Here is a 20,310-nt window from a genome sequence, read left to right on the forward strand (position 1 = left end):
TGCTGTAAGTTACAAAGGCAGTGCTTAGACAGAGACACAGAAATAAATTAGCAAGTTTGACAGAGCTGCATCTGTTAGCAGCAGCAGCTTGTGTTATTCACCACCGATCAGCAGAGTTTTCATGATCATGGATATGGAAAACTGTAGAATTACAGAGCACAGAAGGGAGGGAAGGGCCTGCTGATAACAGGGAACCTGCACTGAATAATTTCCTCATTATCAGAGATTTGGTTGTTTTTTTCAGTGATTCTGGTGCTGTAGTGACCTTTCGTTATTTTTCTTATTTTGGTTTATCTAGCGAATAAATCATTTCAAAGCAGGATTAGACTTGTTAAATGAGGAAAGGGGATGATTTTTTTAACAAAAAAAAAAAAAGAATATACAATAGATATTAAGACATGGACAATTGCAAATTTTTGGAGCCATCTATAACCCTTTTCTTCAAATGTAGGCTAGAGTAAGACATTCAAAATTAATAACTTTATTTAGAACCAAACTAATCCTCAATCCAGGGTCTCATCTGTTAGAAAACACAAAGTTTATCTTTCCTGCCCATTTAAATGCCATATTAATTTTTTTTGTCAGCATGCCAACACCGTAGGCACTGTCAGTCTGGCTGTCTGTTCCCACTCTGCTCATACTACCCCCCATGTGACGGCAAGATGGGCCAGGAAAACAGACAGGACATCAGAGAGACAAAAAAGAAAGCTAAAGAAGGAGAGAAAATGAGGACATTATTTAAATATTAACAGAACTAAGAGGTGAACTGTTGGCCTTCTTCAGCAAATGGTTTTGGCTGACTGGAAAACGAACACATACACACTTGGGTGAAAATACACACATGCAGACACACAACGCACTCCCCACTGAGTTGGCTTGAGTCCACCAACTGTCCATCTTAACGTCTCCAAGTCAGACTCTTTAAGGTTGTTTCATCTCATCAGCCAGCCAGACAGTATAATCGCCAGACATGTTTCACATTTGATCAATTCAAAGTGCATTTTAACAGGATTAACATGGCAATTTACAAACAGTTCTCCAGAAAATGGTACTATTGTGGCATTGCAGGGCCAAAGTGAACTAAATTTCTTGGAGAAGGTGCCCACTGGAGAACACCAGGAACATCAGGGATCTCACAAACCCTTATTCCTTCTGATATTCACTCCAGGTTTGTTAACATAAGAAAATAATCTGTGGCGAGGTTACTTAAGTACAGATCAGAAGGATAGAAGAAAGTTTCCAAGGCACAGAACAGACCAAGCAAAATAGAGTCAATTATTAAGACATTACGAGAATATATCAATCTTTGCTTTCCTCTCTGAATATAGATTACAATCATGTATTTACTGTAAAGATATTTCTTAAACCATAATAAATGTTTTATCCTCTGTCATGAATATTGATGGTGTGGGAAAGAGCACGTAGAAAAATGCCCCTAAAGAAAGCAAAGCACATTCACTCCTCACCTGGTAAAGGTTAATAGCATCTACATCAGAATAAGTAAGCAATATAATCAAATAATTTGCCATGTTTTGTATATGTGCGTGTCAAGCTAACAATGGGATAAATAATGATTGGCACAATTACCCGTGATTAAAGCTCTGCTCATGGAGAGTCGCCCTACTTCCAGGCTGGCTTGTGTTCCAGCAGCGTTTCCATAAACGGCCTCTTTAGGCATGTTTTTCTCAGTTGGTGAAAGATGATGCACTATGGGTATCAGGGATTAAAGATTAATTTCACTTGTATTGTATCATAATGAGCATAGTGATCTTGTTTTACAAATGTATTGTCCAAATTGATAATTTAGAGCAAAGTGTATTTTGTATGCACCTGCCACATTGTCAAAGCAGATAATATCTAATACAGATAATACTGCAGATATACAGATACTATCTGAAACACATTCTTATTAATATTGTAATATTGGTTTCAACCTTATCACCCAGCCCTTCTTTGTGTGTTTGTCTTATAGTGTATAGATATAAAGTGTTTGTGTGTAAAGTGTTAAAAGTGTGTAAGTTCAACTGGATCTGCTTCATAGTATGTGATGATTGTTGGTTTTTAATTAGTCTCCTCTACATTGATCAATATTGTTAAGCTTGCTGTGTGTGCAAGCACATATACAAACAATATATAAACATACAAACACACAAGTGCACATACTGCATACGAACAGCCTCACAGAATGGGTTGTGTGTAGCAGCAAACAAAACAAAAAAGAGAAAGGTATTGTAAATGGATGCTGGCTGTGATCGTGTGTGCATGCTTGAAAAAGAATATTTATGTTTAACACTGATGTGTGCAAAGGGATGCACGCTGTGTGTGTGTGTGTGTGCGTGTGTGTGTGTATTTGATCAAGAGTTATTAATGTCCCACAACAAACATCAATATCATACAAGGCAACACTGTTTCTCCCCTCTCTCTCCATTACCAGCTAACCTTTCAAACAAACCCTGGTCTCTGTAAGGCTGTTTCTGCAATACCTACACGACGGGAAAAATACATTAGGAATTACACATCCAGCGACACAGAAAATGCTGATGGGAATCCATACTTCCTGCTTACTTTTCATTTTCTTTGGCATAGAGCTGTGCGTTAGCTTGAAAAACAATGTGTAAGGGAGACATTAGGGTAATGGAGAAAAAAGGTGGGGTTGGTGGGGGTGGTGGTCTTAAGGTAAACCTGCACACCACACACACACAAAAATACATCCCCCAGATTATTTTTCACCTGCTATAGTTGTGTTGAGTAGGGTTATGTTGAGGGTCCCTCTGAGGGTCTCACTAAGTTACAATAACCATCTTCCGTTGATTTGGAGGAAAAAAAAAAAAAAAAAATCACAGCACCTAAACGCACCTTGGATGTAGCTTTGGATTTTGACACACCTATGCAGTTTCCCTAAGCTTCCAGTCTTTGAGCTAAGATAAGCTAAATATGTCCCAGATGACTCATCTCTATTCTAGACTCACTGAGATGAAAATACAGAAATTAAATTGATGTCAACCCTCTCATTTAACAAAGGGTGAGATAACTGTAACACCCAATTTCCCCTGGGCGTGTAAAGTCCGCGCTCCATCCGTGACGTGTTTGATGGAGCTGATCGCTGTCATTCTAGTCAATGAACGCATTTCCGCCAGGTGTGCAGTGTCTCCGTTTCAGAGGCGTCTCAGAAGCGTATACACGCTCGGAGAATATTTTTGACAGACGACGCGTCAATCTGCACAGAGCAGATCGAGCCGGACAGGAAGTAAGACGCAGGAATGGTGTAGAGAATCCGGTAAATTTTCAAAATAAAACACTCCGTGCAGACTCCCCATCGTACATCAACAATAAACGCAATTAAAACAAACAAAATAAGAAAATGAAGAAAATGAGGCAAAAGGCTTCTGAAACGTGACCAGAGGGGAGGACGGACCAAGTACATGTTGCAGACACAAAGTCACAGATACGCGCCCAGTGGAAATCTCGAGTGTGCTTCCTAAAATATCTGTGTTGTTTTAACATGCTATGCAGCTGTACTTGTGGCTGGCATAACACTTCAAGCTGTTTGGGATCAGTGTTAGTGTGAAAATTGTTATATTATTGTTACATACTACAGCACTTCTGCGTCAATCCAAAACAGACAAATATAGAGAGATACCAAGCATGCAGACCTGTACAGATAAAAACCTTCCATTTAAAGACAGCACACGGACATTTCCTCACAGTTGCTACATAAACATCACCTCGAACCTTCACAAATTTGAGCCGTCTCTCAAATACATTACCGGGGTATATTTCAGCCATGGATTTTTGAAACTATATTTTTGACCTCTGTCTTCAACAGGCCTCAAAAATCTCCTCTGTTTTCTTTGTGCTTATAAACCTAAAGCCAGGCAGTCTGAGTCTGCCTACAGTAAAACACTCATCTGGGATTATGAGCCATTTATTAATCTCAGCTCAGTAATACTATGAGAGCCTCGCTTCAGAAGCCAATGAATATTTCACACTTTCATTTCATATGCAATCTCTGGTGCTCAGAAGTGTGTACTGCTGCGTATCATTCTATGCCGTTTATTTCTCTCTGTGTCTGCGTGTATCACCATAAGTGTGTTTGGGGAATTAGTGTGTGGCACTTTATTTGATCCCAGCATTGAAATGTGTATTTTGTAGCATGCATGTGCTTTTATATTTGGTTTCTGGGCTGCGAACGTATTTCAGTTTTGTGCAGCTCCACTGCATTCAAAGGATATTAACAAAAGCATTACTATCCTTTTTGAGTAAAAATGAGGAGAGTTCAAGATAAAGTTGAGACAAACACCCCCCACATGCACGCACGCACACACACGCACTTACAGTCATTATAACTTCATCCTTGATACAGAAACCTGCTAAACCAGCTTCAATTTAAACCTGCTATTCAAATGATCCAATGCTTATCTAATCCTTTTACTTCTCAGCAGACTGATATACTTCCCCTTTTCTGACGTTCTGACATAACTCAATGCTTCCCCAACAACTTTCAAAGTGAAGTGACGATACTAAATCACTGATAGAATCAGCAGCTCTTAGCAGCGCGTTCAGCTGCAACTCAGCTCATCACTTCTTTGTTAAAGGCATAACTTAAGGCAGAAAAAGCCACAGAAACAATTGCAATTTGATTACTTGAAACCCACTAGCATCAGACTGAAGGTAATGAACTGAAAGAGTAAGTGCTGAACTTCGGGCTGTGTGAATGGTGATGCTTTCACTTACTGTTGGACATACTGAAGTGCAGTTGAACACTGATGTGCTTATCTCACAAAGAAAAGTAAACAAACAACATAACCAGTGACACACAATTTTGAAGCTGAACTTAACGAAGTGTTTCAAATCAGTGAAGTGATTCCTGATTTCCACCTGTATTTTTAACTTCATCTGCCCCAGTGCACAAGGAAAAAAAGTCTTTGTAGACTCATCTGTTAAAGTAAGAATCACCTCAACAGCTAAAAATGAGCTCTGTCACTGTGTCCTACTTTATTAAATTGATTGTGTTTTCTTAAGCCATGAAGATTGAGATAATGTTTATTTCAGTGGTCTTAGGCGATGATAACGTTACCAGATGCACATTTCTCTCCGTCTGTGTACATTTTACCCTGTGCTGCTGCAGCTTTTACATTAATGTGACAAAATTCAATTCAGACTTGTGCTCTGGTCAAAGAGATCAAAAAAAATGATACCATGTCTGACCTGGTCATCACGACCATTACATAAAAGTAACCAGGGCACTTATTCACACATAAGACCAACATGTTAATCACATGAACGTGAAGGGGTGCATGTCTGAAAGGGGCTATAAATAGCTTTGGCTGGCACCTACGATAACATGTTTGGAACACTTTATCTCCATAGTAACAGCACAAACCATTACCTCCTGGAAGCAGGGGCGTCTGGTTTTGTGCCAACTGTGGCCGAACTGCCCTGGAAACCCTTAAAGGTGCAGTGCATTGACGTATTGTGTGAGGCCAAGTGACGACTAGCTAACAGTAGGACCAGTGCATGCTGCTCTCTGAGTCTCTACAAACCATGGCAACAGGCTCTCATAATAGCAGTCCTCTAGGTCAGTTCCTGGTCTCCTGACTCTGTTACTGCTCCTGTCACTGCGTCATATGGGTCCTGGGCTGCAGCTTAGCTATATTATTTCATTAATGTTAAGATAGTTCTCATCTGTCAAATCTCTACAGCAGGTCTAGTTAACCTTGTCAAGGCAAAAACACAAGATTATAAACATTTAGCTGGACTCACGCTAACAAAATTATCTTGGTCTCACGATCTAACAACAAAGACTTCAACAATAAGATGGAGTACTTTGACATGAACAGAGGCCTGAGTTCTGTTTTGGGATAGAGAGATCACTTCAGTTCGTCCCAAAGGTTCATACAGCCCTGAGAGAAAATGCCAACTAATGCAACTTTGTTCTTAATTAGTTCAGAGAATCTCCAACACATCCTGCAGTATTTATACATCCTTAAGGGCATACAGTATGAGCCGAGGACAGGGAAATATACTGTACATTACATTTCTAGCCAGTAGGTTCTTCGTCGTTTTTTAAGCTGTGACCTAAATGAAAAATTCAGTTCACCATAGGACACAGGCTCATTAAAACATGTTGATACTGTTTTAATGTGCAGAGCCACCACGAGAAGGTCCAAGATTCATTTGAGGTCCTAAGTCATGGTTCAAGAAGCCCTTAATCTAGGCCATTCATCACAGTCTGATAATGCCTGAGTCTATGAGATGTATGAAAAAAATAGACTTTCCAAAGGGGAAAATGAAAAATGACACATTCCTCAGGGGGAAAATAAGAAAAACGGGGAATATATGGATTGAGTTTGCAAAGTCTCCAAAAGTGAATTGCTAATGACACTGCCTAATGCTGAAGGCAAGTTAAAACCTTTTCCCTTTGAATTTTGCTTGTGAGGCAATATTCTATCCAAAGGAGTGGCTTATAGGCCACTGCAGCTCAATACTCTTGAGTGTGAGCGCACACACACACACACACACACACACACACACACACACACACACACACACACACAAAATAGAAGGCAGAGATACCCGCTCTAACATTCAAGCACGTACACACACACAGTCACAGACTGTGACTAATTAAAAGGTATAAATCAAAAGGATTATATGCATTATCTGAGAGGTATCAAAAGGATTGAAGGGAAAAAGATGGTTGACTTAAATACAGTGATTTTGTAGCTCTGTAAAGAACAGGAGCTGCCCAGCACTTGTTTCTCTTCGTTGTGGACTGCCTGGTCAGATATTTTATTAGTCACGTCATGCATGTGTACTCTGTATACTGCTGGTCTTTCCAGAAACAGGCCATTTTAATTGAAGGCTGTTAATGTCTAACCTCACACACGTTAGTTTCACTTCACAGGTATTAATTAAGAAGATAAATGTTTGTGGCCAGTTTCAAGTCACGTAAAAACCACTCAATTCACTATTTCTGTGTGCTTTCTTTTTTTTAAAGGAGGTGAAATTTAAAGGAAGCTAAATTACCTCACCAATGTCTTTAATTACTTTATCAGATTAAAAGCAGGAACAAACACAAAAAAACACATTCAACCTCAAGAGGGTCTTACCTTGTCCTTGTCCTCTACCAGGTCACTGAGTATGTCATCTGGGTCCAGAATCCCCCCATCACAGTATTCAACATGGTGTGTTCGAACCAGAAAATCTCCTTCCTATAACACAGGACAAGACCAATATAAATAAACAACATAATGTATGAATAAACCTGACACGTACTTACCACTCTCCCCATTAGAGTATATGCACATATGTATCTGACTACTTCCCTAAATGGTGGCTTCAGGTGTCACTTCCTATCAACATCTAAATAATTTTATATATTATATAATAAGTTTGTAACATGTTGTCAATAGGAATACAGATATTATTCCAGCTAGGACAAGTCCACAAACTCCCCTCACCCACTTGACTTTGTCTATTCACTTTTAATGGTCTCTCTTGTGTTTCCTATCAAACAAGATACTGGAGGGTACAACACAGGGAGGGTCATCAAAACACCAAATGGAGAAAGGTAGCTTCATGTCATGGCAGATGCAGAACGGCTCTGAAAACTCTCCAGTGGTTTTAATGTTTTAAATCTGTATTCACCCCACTGGATAGATATCATAAAAACATGGACTCTTTTCCAAGTAGTAAACTTAATTTGTGAATTATATATTTTCTATTATGATATCTAAATTTAAAATAAGCTCCATTTTTATTCTATGGGGACTTAAAACCAATTCTCAGAGCATAAGGCCTCTCTCTGTTCCACTCCCCCTCCCCACTTCTGTCCCTTTCTTTGTTCCTCTCCTCCTTAAATCTTCCACATCTTTCCCTAGGTGCCTTGTACAGATTACAACTCCAGCCTGGCCCTCTCTTCTCTCTCCATCCTCACTCCCTTTCTCCGCTGTGTTGGGTCTGTGATTAATGACATCGACACTGCACTGGACAGCTGACTACATAGAGCTGGTTGTTGAACAACACATCGCGACAACACACACATCCACATGCACAAGCACACACGCGCATACAAAACCACAAATAGCCTAAGGAAACGTATGAGTCAAAATGTTACAGGGCGCTGCTCCATTAAATCACTCTTTCAGGGTCAGGTGCTTGTCAATGCTTTTCAAAAACTCCCATCAGGGAAAGGGTAAGAGAGAGCAAGGTGCTGTGTGTCCCTGGATATCACTGCAAGTCTCACTGTCAGTACCAGTTCCTACACTAAACTTGCCTCTGCAGCAAAGCTCTTTCCACTAAATTACGTACACTTTTTCAATAATTTGATAGTGTAAATTAGTCTCACTGGGCATTCATACATGAGCTGTGGGTCGAGACATGTCTTCCTTTCTCATCTTCTTTAAATACAAATCAACAAACCGGCAGAGGAAATATCATTAATTTTCAACAACCAGGCCCAAAGTTTGAAGCTGCTCGGTGGTGTAAAATTCGGTGTCTTAAAAAGTAGTTTTGGATATGTAACTTCACTGTGTTCATTAAGGCTAGGAACAGAAATGTTCTGAAATAATGAGTTCTTTCACTGGTGAGTGCTTTAAGTTAAAAGATTTCCAAGTCAAGTTTTATTATAGTTACTGCATAATGGTTATGCTTTGTAGATATTTCATCCCTGTCTCAGTTATCCCTCCAACTTTTCCCTAATGGGTAGGAAATAACACAAAAGGCCGGATGCATTTCATGGTAAAACCATTTCTACTATACCCGTCTTCATTGGTAAGTGGATGCAGATATGATCCACCTGTGCATGTTAGGAAAGAAAAACTCAAGGTCAAACGCACAGAGTTTGCTTCTTCACCACCACCTGGAACAAGCTGATACATCCATGTACCATACAAACATGGTTATCCTAAGTTAAATAAAGCCTACGTGCATTAAAAAAAAAAAAAACATTTCTTTCTTGCACAAAACCAACCACCACACAACCATCACTGTTACACAAGACTCGACACTGTGGCTGTTTATCCTGTTAAATTGTCTGTCCTTCGTCTTCCCTCCCTCCCTGCCTGCTGGAATTCATTGTATGACTCCATTGTAACGCTGACTTGGTCGACACCCAGGCCAGAAATATGAGAGAGATTTTCAAACATTGTACTTGCATTGTTTTATTTTCTCTTTCTGCACAGCATTTATCTTCCTTGAGCACTATCAATCAGGGTTTTGGGGAATATTAACTCTGGGACACCGCATGTAAATATTTTTATGATTACTAGGGAAAATTTCCATGCCAAAGTGTCATGTAAATTGTTACCGCTGCCAAGGAGGTTATGCCTTCAGTCTGGTTTGTTTGTCTGGTTGTCTGTCAGCAAGATTATTGAAAAACTGGTGAAAGGGTAAAATATGAGCCAAGGAAGAACCCATTAAATTTTGGAGCGGATCCGAATCACGAGGCGGAGACATAAATTATTTTTCACTTTCATTAATGCTGCGAAATAGGGCATTTGGCCCTGGAGGAATAAATGTCATACATCTCAAAATTCAGGGGATGGTAGAAAAGCTCAATAGTGACAAAACACAGCCAATTCTACAAATATGGTGACTCCATATCACAGCCCACATTCCCGGTCACCAGTAATCCTCTGGGATAGCCGACACATGTAGCTGCTCAAACCTCATTATGGAGCACTAAGTGATGGTGGATTTATGGGAGTACTGGAACCACTGTAACATCGTCACAATTTGGGGGTTTTTTTGCAAATTAAGGCATGGCAGCGGACACACAAATACACACATATTGCGCAACTAATTATACTCTTATTCAAATCCAAAGTGCATTGTCTGCAATGAACTCCCACAGAGATATTAAGGTAAAATGTTCAAACTTTATGCTTCACAAAACCAAGCAATAAAACTGACCGAGAAGTCTGCACTTGGAGAGTTGCACATGAAGAGAGGACTATGGTGGAATGAGTTCCAGTAGTGTTCAATTTTGTCTGTACTGGTTTAATGGCAAGTCCTCTACCCATCATCCCCATACAAACAGTGAGTCACTGCACAAGCTCGTATAGCAGTGCAGTTCCCACAGCTGGCTATGCACTGCACTGTTCCCTTCAGTTAATATTGTGCTTTAGAGGTGCATGGTCCCACACAAATTAGTAATTCATCAAATTGCAAAAGGCCATGACACCTCGTAAACATGGAGCTTTCAGGGACCCTGGCGGTCCGGTGCCTCAGGGCAGTTTCCTCGCTTAGTGATGTAGCACTATGCAGTGTAATGTCTTATTTGAGCTGTAGTAAATTTTTTCTTCTATTTTTTGCAGTGTTCCTGCATTAGTGCTGAAACAATTAGTCAATTAAAATTATTATTGATGACAATATTAGTCATTTATTAATCAAAAAGTGCTTGTTTTACTCCATTTCATGTTATTATAAGCTCTTTCAGACATGAGATACGTAGCATTACTGGCTTCATTTATCTGTTTAAGTGAAGGCATTTTGGCACTTAGACACAGGTGTCTTTTACATTAATGTTCCTTACAGCATCACTGAGACATGGCAGCATGTTTACGGAAAGATTCGTGAGTTCCCATGATATTTGGGGAAACACAGAGGCAAAAAGAAAAGTTTTTCGTTCTCTCTCAGGCTGCATCACTGATGGATTTTAAAACATACTTTGCTGTTGAAGCTTAATTGCTGACTGTCTAGAGCACGAGGGAATCTTGTCCCTGCTTCTCATAGTGAATCTGTTAATATATTTCCTCATCAGTTTCATCAGAGAGTGAATTCTTCTGCCGGTTTTATAATATCTGACAGTGCACACAAGTTCTCAATAACAGAACAATAAGTTGTTTAATTTCCATTTGCTCACATGCTGTATGTAATTTGTTCTGCTGGATATTTATTTATTCCTCTACGCAGCTGACATGAATGAACATTGGAAATACATGGAGAGCCTGTTGGTCAGATTACTACTTGTGGTCGTGTGAGGGTTTTTTAACCTTTTTAGCTGAAGTCGCACTTGAAGGGGAAAAATATAGTTTTCATTGACTGGTTGAAAAAGAATCTGGATCAGATGAACTTTAAGAGGCTCAAGCTGGGCACTTTAGGTTTATAGGGGTTGGTCTGACTAATTAAGACATCCATTTAATTTCCAGCTACCGGCACGTCCCTGTAAATGTACTGCTGGAATAAACATAAACATGTTGGAAACACATCACAAAAAAAAAAATCTCTCTATATTTACAACTGACTGCTGCAGATGTGAGCCAGGACACAAGAATCACAATCAATCTCTAGATTTGATTTCCAGAAGGAAAACAAGACCTGCTGCAGTATTTAGGTCAACAACCCCCTTTGATCTCTTGTTACAGTCGGCAAGCCACACAGCTAAGAAGACAAGAAACGGAGAGGTAGAGCGATAAGAGCTGTGAGCACACTGATCTAATCTGATATTCAAGGGGAGTGCATGGATAATGTGTTACATATTTTTTGTGAACTGCAGAAACCCTGTGCCTCCAAGTCTGGCAGTTTGAAAACCTAGAGGGACACTCGGTTCTTGTAGGACCAAAGATAAGAGTTGTAAACACACTGATCTAATCTGAAAATCAAGGGGATTAGCGCTTAATACAGTGTTTTCCTTGATACTATTACAGATAATAGTGGGGAATTTGAGGTACTTGACTCTCAGGACATGATCTAGAAATTATCATCAGGTTGAAGTAAAATCCCACCAGAGTTAAAAAACAGCGTTGATCACTGAGTGTTGCCAGATATGCGTTTAACCTCTCCCCGATTCTTTATCTCTGAACAGTAAACCTTTCTAGTCCAGAAGTTAACATTTAAGAGCTCGGTATGCATGCTGTTGTCAAAACTGGAGGCGGTGTGAAGAAGTAGACTGCTGCAAAAACAGTGACACAGGATTCACTTTAAGTGAACTCTGGAGCTCATGCTGTCTACATAAAACAAACACGCTTGCAGCTGAATACTGCAAGAAGTTGAGTCTGTTGCAGGTCACATCAAGTTCACCAGAAAAAAAAGAAAATCCAATAGGCCAAAAGTAACAGGGGGTCTGGAATTATCATCATCATCATGAAGTGGGTCAGTTATGCCAGCAATGTAAAGTATTGCTCTGTAGAGGCGTTGAGTACTGACGCTGCACCTAATTCTCTGAAAAAATAATTAAAGTGGAGTTAAATTGTCCCTTGACCCACCTTGAGACCATACAGTAACAAAGCTGTCTTGTGTGAAAAGCAAAGCAGGAAAATTGCTGGTGGAAATGCCACGGTAACCTTTCCTCACCATGTGAACACTTCAGCGTTTTAAATTTCAGCCGTGCAAAAGGTGATTGTTCACTCATATCTCATTAAGTTCAAAGTCAGATTTCATTCACATCTTAACTACAAGTCAGAATTCATGAATCTGAATGTTTTCACTTTTTAGCAATGTCTGGTGAGCAGCCGTCTTTTGATAATTAACACGGCATGTAAACAGTAAAATGAAACAATGATAACAATGTACCGCCAGGACGATCTGCATACATGGGCATTCATTCTTATGTATTAATGGTCTGGCAATGGCAAGGCTAATATTTGGAGCATGTGTGCCATCACACACTACACAATTTGGCAACTTGGAGAACAGAATAGAATAGAATAGAATAGAATAGAATAGAACAAGCGTCAACACATTCCTGCGATTTGCCTGCAGAGACGGTGGCACGTGTCTCCTCCCGTCCCCTCCCTCCCTCTCGGATATAATTGCCTGTGCTCTGGCAGGGGGCCAGGATGTTTTACAATTTTATCAGCTTGTTTGGCCACGCCTCATCAGCATTCCTTACCCTGGATAATGAAACTACAGCACACACCCACATAGGCAGGAACCCTTTCATACACATCCACCTAAAAGTCCATATGTGCAGGTACAAGCGTGCACATCTACACACACCATCAGATTACAAAAGCAACCATTTTCACTGTTTGTTTCTATACCTGTGGCCGTATTTGCATAACACACGGGTAACTTTTACCACCAACATCATGTCGGATATAGATACAGTCTGATAACAGAAACATATACTGCATATATATTCAACAGAGGCAACTCAAATCAGATGCAATTGTCCAATGTGCACACAATGCAGCAGACTAAACCTGCAACTACACAAACACACAACCACACACTTGTCTGTTTGGCCAAGGGTAATGAAGAGGTCTGTCAACAAGTTGATAACTTCCTGACAACTCCCCATTAACAACAACCTCCGCTTTCCTTCCTCCCTCCTCTTTCTCTTGCCATGCTTCCTCTACACTATACCAGCTATCTCCCTTTTTACATTGTGCTTGTTCTGATTACTTTGAAAGGTTTATTCTTTTCCTCTGCTACCTCTCTACAACAACCTTGTGTATATATTCTTTTAATTTCTTTTTGATAGTACTTTCTTTCTCTTTTCCCATAACGCAATTTGTGCTTTGCCTCCATGTTCATCGATCAAGACTGATAGCTACATATTACAGCTGTCAGCACGCTGTTTTTGCCTTGTGGTTTTCTAACAAATAATTACAGATCTTGGTGCCCTTAGTTCCCTGATGTACTGAGTGAGGTGAATGACAATTAACCTAATCACACACTTGTTGAGTGACAGGCTGTTTTCTGACTTATCTGGGAAGCTACTTCTCACTTCAACAGTCCAGCCCCAACCTTCAGTTTGGCACACTTTGTGTTTTAAACGGATGTCCTGAACACCTCTGAGTGGTTGCTTTGGAACCAAATGTCAAGACACACTGGTACTGGCTATATTAGACCCAGATTTATATAATCCATTTAAGCAAAAAGAAAATTACATAACACATTACCGTACAATTACTAACTTCAAAGACGGAAGCTAGTCAAAGACCTGGGAGCAGCTAGAGAAATTGTTTTTACTGGGGAAGGTTAGCTGCACTGGCTAGCTAACAAGCAGCACCAAATTCAGTTAGCTATTTGTGCAGATAAGCAACTGGTGGTTAAAAAAAAAACAAAACACAGTGAGCCCTAACTCTGGGCATAATGTAGTGTTTTTCCTGCATGCCTCTAAGATGAGTAACAATGGACAGCCAATCACCAGCATTATTAGATCATGGTATATGCTGCATGCCTAGTTTCTTTCCATAGTTTATTTCATTGTGCTTTATCTGTTCCAGCTGTTGGTATGTTACACACAGGATAATGTACACAAGTTGTGGTAACAAGGCATATGTTTTAAATTGTTACTAGGGTTAGCTAAAATGTCTTGTAATGAATGAAGAGCAAATCAACACCCATACAGTACTACAACCAATGCAGTGGGCACATTGTTTCACAAGAGGAAAACATATCTGAAAGGAACTCTGTATCAATGTTAAAACACTGAGATCCGAATCAGACGCAAAAATGAATCAACCAATAATGTGACATTATTATTGTGTGCGTTTCTTGTGTTTCTAGCCACCTTGAGAGTCTACAGAATATTTAGAAGAAATGTTTTTAATGCAGTGGCACAATGAAAGTCTGGTGTATCCTACATAAAAATACATCAGCACTCTCTTATTGCCTTTCACTCTCTTATCCCATTTATCTCTTCTATCTCCCTTCTGCTTCCACACAGGGTAACAAAGGGGTATACAAATCCTAATAATTAGGCTGTGATCAATGTGAAAACAGAAAATAAAACAAACAATGCAACTAAACTACAAAATAAATCCTCTCTGAAAATTAAGACCAAACCTCAAGGATCCCCTCACTAAAACATAGCTTCAATGCCTATTCTAAGTGTTAGCTCCTCTTATGCACCGCAGTGGGAACTCCTTACAAAGCAGCTGATAAGAGTCAGTTAGCTACAGTGGATACCCGCAGGAACACATTAGATTAAAAAATGTTTTTAACGCAAGCAGCATACTTTCTGAGTAGGATGAAGCAGATAGGGGGGAGGGGAAGAGGGAGAGAGACAGACAGAGAGCGAGCTGTCTCTGTGACAATTTAAAAACATGATTTGCCTAGCACTGGGGGGGAAGGATTAGGGACTGGACTTCTCTACAACACACACATATCCTGGTTTTATAATCCTGGAACACATTAACAGCCATAATTACACAGCTACAACAGATTAGTGTTGCAAGGAAATGACTGAGCGATGGGAGGAGAGTAAGACAAATACACAGAAACAAATACAAAAGGAGAAGAGGGGATGAGATGAAGCAATTAAGGTGAATGCGTATCCTCCATCCCAGAGAGGAGGAACTAGAGGGGGAGGACAAGAGACAGCCAAAGGAGGTGAGGGGGGGTATGAAAAAAGTGAAAACAAACAAAAGGAGAATATCTACAATGTTAAAACAACAAAAAAGGAGAAGAGAAAGAGGCAAAAACTATCAAAAAGTGGGAAGAGTGATAGCAGAAGGAGAAGTAAAAACAGAAATTACAATGGGAGATTGTGACGTGTTGACAAAGATGTGGGAGAGAGTAGGAACAGAGAAAGAAAACAGAAGACAGGCCGTAGGAGAGCATGCCAAAACGCACAGTGTGCATGGGCTTAACAAGGCATTCATTCACGCATACAGGAAACAAAGTATTTAAACACTTGCAGACCTGATCGATAGAGCAGGGAGGCGCATCATTACACACACTGCAGCTGCAGGAAAACACACCTGGAGCACTCACTCTGTCTCTCAGTGAACATTAATAACCTAAAAGGTTGCTGTTCTTGTATTAGGCACTGAGATAAACTGCACTGCAACATGGTGTGTATTATCCTTTAGTTTTTCATTTTTAAAGTCAAACTGAAATTAAAATTCATTTGTCTTCAGAAAAGAGCATATATCACCTTCGTGTTTGTTTTGACTTATGGACTTAGTTAAAATTGTAAGTACCAATATGAAGAAATGTATTTTTCTGCTGTGACAGCGTTCCCTACATAAATGCTATCTAGGGTGCGTGAAATTTTGGTTTAGATTGATGTTAGTATAGGCAATTTCACTGGTGTAATATCTGTGTGGGCAGGTATTAAAATTGTTTGTCACATCCGTTCAGTTCCAAAAGCAGTTATCCAGTTTGAGGGGTGACCTTTTTACTTGTTAACCATTGTTAGTCTCGCCTGCTATTCGAGCACTCCCTCCCTAACTCTGCATCCGTAGTCTGTGTCATGACTCAAACAACAAGGTAGCATAATAAGGTTACGGTCTGATCATCTGCTGTCAACACAAATGGGCCTATGAAATAAACACTTGACAGATCTCCCCCTTTGTTCATTGTGGGATGAACACAACACTGAGTGTGCAGGTGCTGACTATGGCTCAGCAGGTGATGAAATAAAGTTAACAAAAACTTAACGTCTAGTGGTAATTAAGGTTGACAAAAATACCAATATACATTTTCGATGCCACGTAAAAATGATACAATCTTTCTTAATCATACACTTCATAGTACCTAAAGCACTAGTACTACTACCAAAAGCAGAGTTTCAACCCAAGGTTGCACAGATGAAACAACAGGCCAGAAAATCAATTGGTCCTCAACCATTACTATTAACATTATTATAAATGTGGTATGTGTTCAGAGACTTTTTGTGCACTAGCACTGTGTGCAGGTTGGTTACAATCAAAAGAAAAAAAAACATCTTATTTTGTGTGTCTGGGACTCTCTTCTTGCTGTGGTATCAAAAGAGGTATCGGGTATCATTTTTTTATGATAGTATTATATCGAAATTTAAAATTCTGGTATCACAACAACATTAGTGGTAATCACAATTAGCTTCCATTGTCTGAATGGTAGCTAGCTGGCCTAGCTTAGTAGAACAGGTGGAGCAAATTTCATTCATGATGGCTCAGTTCTCTTTCACGTGTCTTGGTAAGCCAGGCCGGTGTGCACAACATGAGGACCCTGGTATTAGCTCACCTAACTGGAACGCAGTCAGTTTGATGTTATCAATTACACCTGTGATCTTCCTGCCACAACATACCAAAATGGCTGCTGTGAAAACGCAGGCCTTCAAATGTCAGTCAACCGCTGCCACCTGAAACTCTGCAGATTAAAGCTTAGACACTGTTTCCACAACTGTTCAAAGCTTGTTTTGTCCTTTTGGGAAAATATGCAGAATGGCAGCAATATCATTACAGTTTATACATCCTTACACAAAAAGTGAGCAGAATTTTAAGTTTCAGTTGGAACAAAATGATGCATTGCTCCTGCCTATAACCAGCTGGCGATAGTTTGGATACTTACATTTCAAATGTACCATATTGAGCTCTACTTCTAGGTGGAACAGAATTAGCTCACAAAAGGAGAACAGAAGGTGGAGGAGGAAGTGTTCAAAGAGGAAGAGTTCAGCTGAAAGGGAAGTGAGCTATGTGGAGCACTATGTGGAAGGTGAAGAGGCAATGTACTTGTGAGTGGGGAAAGGACAATAAATAAGATGAACATAAGGATGGGAGAGATGATGTACAGGTACATGAGAGTAGAATAGGACACCAAAAAAGGTAGAAAGAGCAAGAAAAATAGGATAGTGGAAAAAAAGAGTGTATCTCTTAAGTGCTGTCTCAGTGTCCGCCTCACAGAAACACAAAAACACACACATAGCTTCAACATCTCCCCCTCAATCACAACTGAAGCCATCTATCTATATGACTGGTGTGCTCTTTGAATAATGGAGCCAATATGAAGCCAGTCACTGAGAAGATCTGGGTGTCTGATGGGGGTCACAGGGTTCCTGCCCTGAGAGCAGCGCGGGGAATCAACAGCAGTCATAAGGAATCACCAGAGGGAGTCATTTGCATTTTACACTCACAACTAAAGTGGAAACGACTCACGCCTGCTCCTGTCTGCACCATCACAATTCATATCAGATATGCTTTTAATGTTTTATACAGCAATTATGGAGAACTGGACCTCCATGGCTTTGTCTAATTTCCCAAGACTTTGGGATGTGAAAATCATATGGCCCTTTCATGGTGTAAAAATGACAGAGCTTTCGATTATTCTTTTATGACTTCAGGGAAAACCTCAAATGCTATGAAAGTGCTGTTTCATAAAAAGTTATCTGGCCTCTTTTCTTAGTCTTTCAGGAGTTCATAAAAATCTTTACACATATTACAAAACTACTTCTGAGAGAGGAATAACATAGCTAACTGATGGGTCAAATGTCAAATTGATTGAGCACACTGGACTATTTGGTATCGACGGAAATGAAACATTATTCAACCACATTATACAACCACAATAATTTCCATCATGAGCCTTGTAGGTGATGTAGCTTAAAAGGTGAGTACATTTTGAGGTGTACCTGCCACAGTGTCAGTAGAGAGTTACTTTCAAATCGTTCATTCACAGCAAGTATGGTACCAGTATTATTCTGGTACCAGTCACATAACAAGCATTATCCCAGTTGGACACATGTCATCTCTTTCAAAAATGTCCGCATCTATTCAAAACCATCCTTGGGAAAACAATAACATTCAAATATCCTGCATGCTAGTTTGCATTTTAAGGCTGCATAACCTTCAAAAACTATTTGTGCATCGAACAAAGAACTATTTGTACAGATTATTATTATGATTACTATTACAATAAACACCTTTGACTGGATTTGGAGCAGTTATACCAAAATATAATGTTTCTATGTCAGAACATTGGCTATTCTTCCCAGAGGCTAATTGTGACTGCCAATTACAAAGAAAGGTGCATTTCAAACATGAACAGTACCTGTTCCAGCAGTTTTCTGTATCTCTGCGTGGCTTGCTGGATGAGATCCCTGACAGTCCACCCCTCCTTGCAGGGCACCACCACACCTGTCTGCCCAAAAGTCACTGTCACCTTCATTATGGCACTGTCCACTTCATCCAAGATGCAGGCCCTCTGGATGTGGGTGATGAACAATGGTGATGATAATGCAGGGAGGCTCCAAACTGTAGAATGCCCCCCAGAAAGTCTCAATAGAGAGGCAGGGATGTGACAACAGATGTGGCACAAAAGGATGGGAGAAACGCAGGGCTGATAGTGAGTGGCTTGGGGGTCAAAAGCTGGAAAAACACTTACATCGCTCAAACCAACTTCTTCAAAATCCACACAGCTTGGCAAAGTGGGCCAGAGTCAATAGATCTCCTCAGTAAGACTGTCAAATGTGTTTACGGTCTGTCCTTGCCATCCCTACCGAACACAACTCAAAGTGAAAATAATGAGACGACTGACTACATCCGACTCGGATATTACTTTGTCATGCTCTGGTCGCCGGGGTAATCATCCCCCTTCTTATCACTTCACATCCCAGGTAACTTAGCATCCAGCAAGTGTTGATATTATACAGTTGGTCCATGTATAAAGAAGTTTCCAGAAAGGTTTAAAAACACTGCTATCTTTAAAGGATGGAGCTGAGTGTTACTTAACGCCAGCTGGTAAAGGACAATTGTGTGTCACGTCATTTCTCAGTGAGAGTTAGCGTTAACTAACTCTACTTAACGCCACTTGACAGAGGTTAGCTGTCAGCTAGCTCCACTTGGCTAAAAACGATTAGCTTGATACTGTAACCTGGTCCGGCTAAGATAACAAGCCGAGGATGAAAGTTTGCAGTTTGCCACAAGAGTTAAATATCCCCACGCCCTTCTCCACTACTTCAGGTGACTTCTTTACTTGTTTTGACATATGAAAAGTTTATCCAAGCTTTCACACCAGTGTTAGCAAGCCGAGTCCTGCGCTAACGTTAGCTAACGTTAGCCACCTTAGCCGAACTTTGGAGGGAGGGATGCAGTCGTTCGGGCATCACTCCATAACTTTTTCCTCTAGCAAGTTTCCTTCTTCCAAGCGGCCAGTAGCATCCACTTCGTCACCGACACACACAGTAAGGCAACTTAGCCGTCATTTTCACATTCGTGGTCAAACCGAAGGCGAAGATAAACAGTTGGCGGACCACAGCACCGTGTGTTGGAAAAGTTTGGAGATTCCTTCCCTGCCGTCCGCTCCTGGCCAGTTCCTGACCAGCTCCTCCGCCGCTCGGTACTGTCACTTTCTTAAAGGGGAAGTACTCCAATTATCGCTCGGCCGAAAGAGGATTTGCAGTTACTGATCAAGCAACAAGATATGTGCAGGTAAAAAGTGACACTCAGCTTTACTAGTAATAAGTGAGCGATCACAGTTCATCGATTGGGAAAACATTAAATCACGGAGCAACTGCTGCTGTAGTGGAAAACATGTTCAAACCTTTCATTTGAATAGTAGTAATGTGCAACATAGTGGTGGATAAGTGGTATTAAGATCTTTTACTAAACTAAAAATAGCAATACCAGTTTTGTCAATGCAGTTTACATAAAGCTT

General features: G+C 40.2%; 1 protein-coding gene across 3 annotated transcripts in view; it reads right to left on the reverse strand.

The window, feature by feature from the left end:
• The window catches only part of LOC143330157 (partitioning defective 3 homolog B-like), a 186,221-nt gene extending 166,213 nt beyond the window's left edge, over positions 1 to 20,008 (reverse strand). For 2 of the 3 annotated variants that reach the window (XM_076746438.1, XM_076746437.1), the window contains exons 1-2: positions 18,706 to 20,008; positions 7,113 to 7,214 (exon numbers count right to left, since the gene is read on the reverse strand). In XM_076746438.1, the coding sequence (XP_076602553.1) occupies positions 7,113 to 7,214; positions 18,706 to 18,822 (219 nt within the window). In that variant the 5' untranslated portion in view covers positions 18,823 to 20,008. The remainder of the gene's footprint in view (positions 1 to 7,112; positions 7,215 to 18,705) is intronic. The other variant, XM_076746439.1, reaches the window with a different exon arrangement.
• Between the last annotated feature and the right edge of the window lie 302 nt (positions 20,009 to 20,310).

This window comes from Chaetodon auriga, chromosome 13, assembly GCF_051107435.1.
Source record: "Chaetodon auriga isolate fChaAug3 chromosome 13, fChaAug3.hap1, whole genome shotgun sequence".
Lineage (NCBI taxonomy): Eukaryota > Metazoa > Chordata > Actinopteri > Chaetodontiformes > Chaetodontidae > Chaetodon > Chaetodon auriga.